Here is a 4,395-nt window from a genome sequence, read left to right as displayed (position 1 = left end):
GACGTGACTGACTATTTATCATATTTCCTTAAAACTGGAAAGCTTGGTTCAAAGGGTTGAAACTTCCATAGCCAACACATCTAATACAATCATCATAGTTTCCAGATAAAATCATAGACTCGGTGGAAACAACAACATTGCTTGATAGAGTTCTCATCTGTATTTCAGTAAAAATTTGCAACCATTGTCATAGGTTGGAATCATGATGAAAATGCGGTTATAGATTTCAGATGGTGAAACTAAAATCAAAACTAGTGTTTTATCAAATTCATAAACCTGCTTTGTGCTAAAGTGAATTTCAGGTATTTTAACTGTTATTAGCAAACCATTGCACCAATGCATCACAACATCCACGATAACATGCATCATGAAGAACAAGAGAAGTCTATTTCCCATTTAATCAATTATAGTATAAAATCAGAACCATTTACACATTCTGTTTCTCTAAAACTGCACAGCCAATGAAGTTTAAATTTTCAGATAATTTCTGTGAGTTTCAATCTAGCTAAAGTTATACCTTACAAACGAGCAGTTCAACTTCAGTATAATCCCTCAAAGCCTTGAAATTCTCATGGCTTGTATCTTTTCTACTTGAGCATTTAACACAGAAGTTACACATTTTTGCTAATCTCTAATATTATATGAAATTTTCAAACTTCAGAGAGCACCGCAATATGTTCTACAAAGATGAAGATGACAAGTAAAGAATTCTGCTTTAATCCAAGAAGATATTGCAAGGGTAGATAACGAGCAATTTAACCAGAAAATAGCTCTTGTCATGGCAAAGTAAATAAATATCATCATATGCATCCAATCAGTCCAAGATAATAACACATCGAGATCCCATTAAAATCAAAATTGCTACAAGGCTGTGCTGCTCTACAATTAAAAAATTAACAGTTTTGGTTTCTCTATTCTTCTCCACTTCTGAAGTAACTCTTAGAAAGCTCAGCAAGGCCTGGAAAAACTCTAGCAAAACTAAGTTCTACAGCAGACACGTCATTTCTTCTTTGCTCCCCTGCAATACAAACATTAAGATTGATCATCTCCATCATTTACCACTAGAAAGGACTCTTAACATAAGCATAACAGAAAAATAAATTATTAGTTTATCAGGTTTAATTATAATTAACAAAAAAAACAAACTTTAAAATAAGATCATTACCCTGCAGCCTGTTGTGCAGGTGCTGTCGGTGCCTCAGTCGGTCCCTGATTCAGAGTTTCCATAGACATCAGAGACAGATTGAAATCATGTATGATTAACATGACAAACTTATATGCACTATTTTCCAATTTTATTCTTGCAGGAATAGTAGATAGCACAAACTGCTCTGTGTCTCTAAATATCTCATCATGTCATAGACAAAACAAATGACAGGAGAAAAGTTCAGCTGATAATTAATTGCCAGCAAATGCAATCATACCTGGGCCAATCTTTCTTCCCTCCTAGCAATCTTCCTTTCACGACTTGCCTTGTTCTTTGCACGTTTTGCCTCAAATTGATCAGATAAGGTCTTCTCTCTGGCTTTCTCAGCCTTGGATTTGTGAATACTTTCCATCAATACACGCTTATTTTTGAACACATTACCCTTGACTTTCATGTACATATCATGATACATGTGTTTGTCAATTTTCTTAGATTCTCTGTACTTACGTAACAATCGACGCAAAACCCTCATCCGTCTCATCCATAGAATCTTTGTAGGCAACCTAGCCTCTCTAGTACCTTTGCGCTTACCTGTGGCAATCAAACATCAAAAATCGTTGAGTATTCATCAGAATATAAATACAAAGCTATAGCATATTTTATGAATGGGAGACAGCTTTGCACACAGCAGTTGCAGATGAAAACATGGACTTTAATATAGGACTGATACAACATTCTTAAAGACAAATTGATAAATCAATCATATATATCGACACACGCTAACAGCAACTTGCTACACCTTAAGGATTTGCAATAGCACAATACATATTATGAAAAAACAATAAAATCGCACATACCATATCCAGAATGACGACCCTTTCTTTTTGCTTCCAAAGCACGACGAGCACGAGCACGAGAGTGAATTTTCATTGGCTTCCGAATAACAAATCCATCTTTGACCAACTTCCGAATGTTTTGCCCTGCAATAACAAAATATAAAATTGAGCACAACTTTTGACAAAAGTTCAAGAAAAAAAATATCCCTGCGCATGTTCACTACACTATGACAAAAATAAAACCACCTTTTTCAACATCAGCTTCCCTCTTCTCACTGAGTAGTAAGCATTCCCTTTCACCGTTCTAGTATATTACAATGAATAAGCTAACTTACAACACTCAAGGAAGGAAGATTCTTAAAGGGCGGGTGGGGGAATCTCCTAGGACATTAAAATGAATACACCATCTTATAACACTGAAGAAAGATTCCTTGGGCTCGGGTAAGGTTATCTAATCTGCCAAAGTCACCGAAGACTTGCAACTGAGTTCAATCCAACACCAGAAATGGCTTATTAGCAAAGGCAAGGCAGCCCATGCAGAACGAAAAAAGTCTATCACGAACTTGAAATTTGGTGGGTAAATATCACCCCCCTTCCCGGTTAACCGCAGAACCGACACTCCCTTGACATAAAACCACCTTTGACCAACATATGAACTTTATTATGTACAAGATCATGTGAGGACACATCTGGAATCGATACAGATCTAGGGAAAAAACCCATGCTATAGAAAACCAAAACTCAATCCCAAACAACCAATCAGACGAAAAAAGAGTAGAATCTAAACAATAGGCAACAGACACAGCACGTTACCCTTTACCCTGATGTATGTCTTATTTAATCAGAGTAGAAAGCCTGCTGTTACAGCATCAGATTTTAATGAACGGATGGCCGGAATTTATGTTATAACAAAAATAGCAGGCATTTAAGAAACAGCTATAACCACCATAAACCTTTAAAAAACAACTCATACGATACATAATTGCACGAAAAAATAAAAACCCGGAATTTTATCACAGATCCAAACGGGAGAAATAGGATTGCATTTAACCCTAAACCAAGCTCCCTAAAGAAGATATGCATGTGTTACTCCACGGCCATAGCACAGAAACCGATTCAGGAAAAACGTTTAAAAGGGAGCTGAAGGAAAAACAAAAAACCAAAAAAAATAAAAATCCATCGCTAACTCTAGATAAGGTTTACAAACTTAACTGGAATTGGCCATGGAAATCTCGCTGACTTCATTGGGGTCGAGCCAGACTTTTCCCTTCCCGCATTTCAGAACGCTCGCCGCTAGCCGCTTCTGAAGCTTCAGCGAAACCATTGTTCCTGGACCTTCGTCTCCCTCGCAAATTCCTCTGTTCTGTGAGTTTTGGGGTTTAAGGGGTCGATAATAGTCCACTCCCCTACCTAAGATATAACCACAATTAGGGTTTCCAACTTTAATTTAAAGAAAGGAGGTTTTAGAACAAGGAGAAAGAATAAAAATGGTAAACATATTTCGTTGACTGGGAAATTAGGGTAAGCGGAAGTATCGCATTTCCCATGGCTATGGAACCTTGGAGGTTATTGATATGGTAAAGAAGGGATTGGATTATGGAACTTTGGGAGTGGCTCTCCATTTTTGGAAATTTAGTTGGAGGTGTTTGTCTGATTGTTTATTTTTGTCTAGTATGTTTTATATTTACTTTAGGGTTTTTATGAATTTCAACTTCACATTGCAGGTGCATTTTAATATGAAGAACAAAGATATGAATCGTGCCCAAGCTTCTTTATAAAGAAGGGAGTAACACTATGTTGTGTTGTCCCTTTAGGAAGTTTATAGGGAAAACAAATTTTAATTTTGCACCTTTTTCTTCTATAAAGAAATAATTATGAAGAACAAAGATATGGATGGTGCCAAAGCTGGAGTAACATTATATTGTGTTGTCCTTTATGAAGCTTATGAGGAAAACAAATTTGAATTTTGCACCTTTTTCTTTTGTAACGATATAATGATATCACTTGCTAAGTTTGTATAATGAGATTTCTTTCTTACCTTGTTCAACTATAACAAATGTTAGAAATATTGGAAAAACCAAAAACACCACAGTTTAATAATAATGCCAAGTTTGTATAATGAGATTTCTTTCTTACCTTGCTCAACTATAACAAAGGTTAGAAATATTGGAAAAACCAAAAACACCACAGTTTAATAATAATGCCTTGAATATGAAATATCATTTCATTTGCTCGCCTTGGATCTTCACTCTCCCCAACTCATCAGGATTGTCATCCATCATTCCAAACCTTTACTTAATAGCCCCATGTTGAGGGGTTAGTGGAAAACATGTCAAAAGTAGTTCAATATATTATCAAAAAAATAATTATATTTTGTAATTTATTTGAGTAAAAAAGTGAAAGTCTTGTATT

The 4,395-nt window shown here is 35.7% G+C and overlaps 1 protein-coding gene across 1 annotated transcript; it reads right to left on the bottom strand.

Annotated features, from left to right (window-relative positions):
- Positions 1-677: 677 nt before the first annotated feature.
- Positions 678-3,386, bottom strand: LOC149156509 (large ribosomal subunit protein eL19x-like). Its single transcript, XM_089438202.1, has 5 exons — positions 3,196-3,386; positions 2,005-2,127; positions 1,425-1,738; positions 1,166-1,209; positions 678-1,018 (listed from the first exon to the last, which is right to left on the bottom strand). Exons 1-5 carry the CDS (start codon positions 3,305-3,307, stop codon positions 1,000-1,002), a joined length of 612 nt encoding a protein of 203 aa, XP_089294328.1. The 5' UTR covers positions 3,308-3,386; the 3' UTR covers positions 678-999.
- Positions 3,387-4,395: the final 1,009 nt, after the last annotated feature.

This window comes from Pinus tabuliformis, chromosome 9, assembly GCF_031772625.1.
Source record: "Pinus tabuliformis cultivar Carrire ecotype Pingquan chromosome 9, CPIR1, whole genome shotgun sequence".
Taxonomy (NCBI): Eukaryota; Viridiplantae; Streptophyta; class Pinopsida; order Pinales; family Pinaceae; genus Pinus; species Pinus tabuliformis.
The sequence above is the reverse complement of the archived record's forward strand: the minus strand, read 5'-3'. Positions and strand labels throughout refer to the sequence as shown.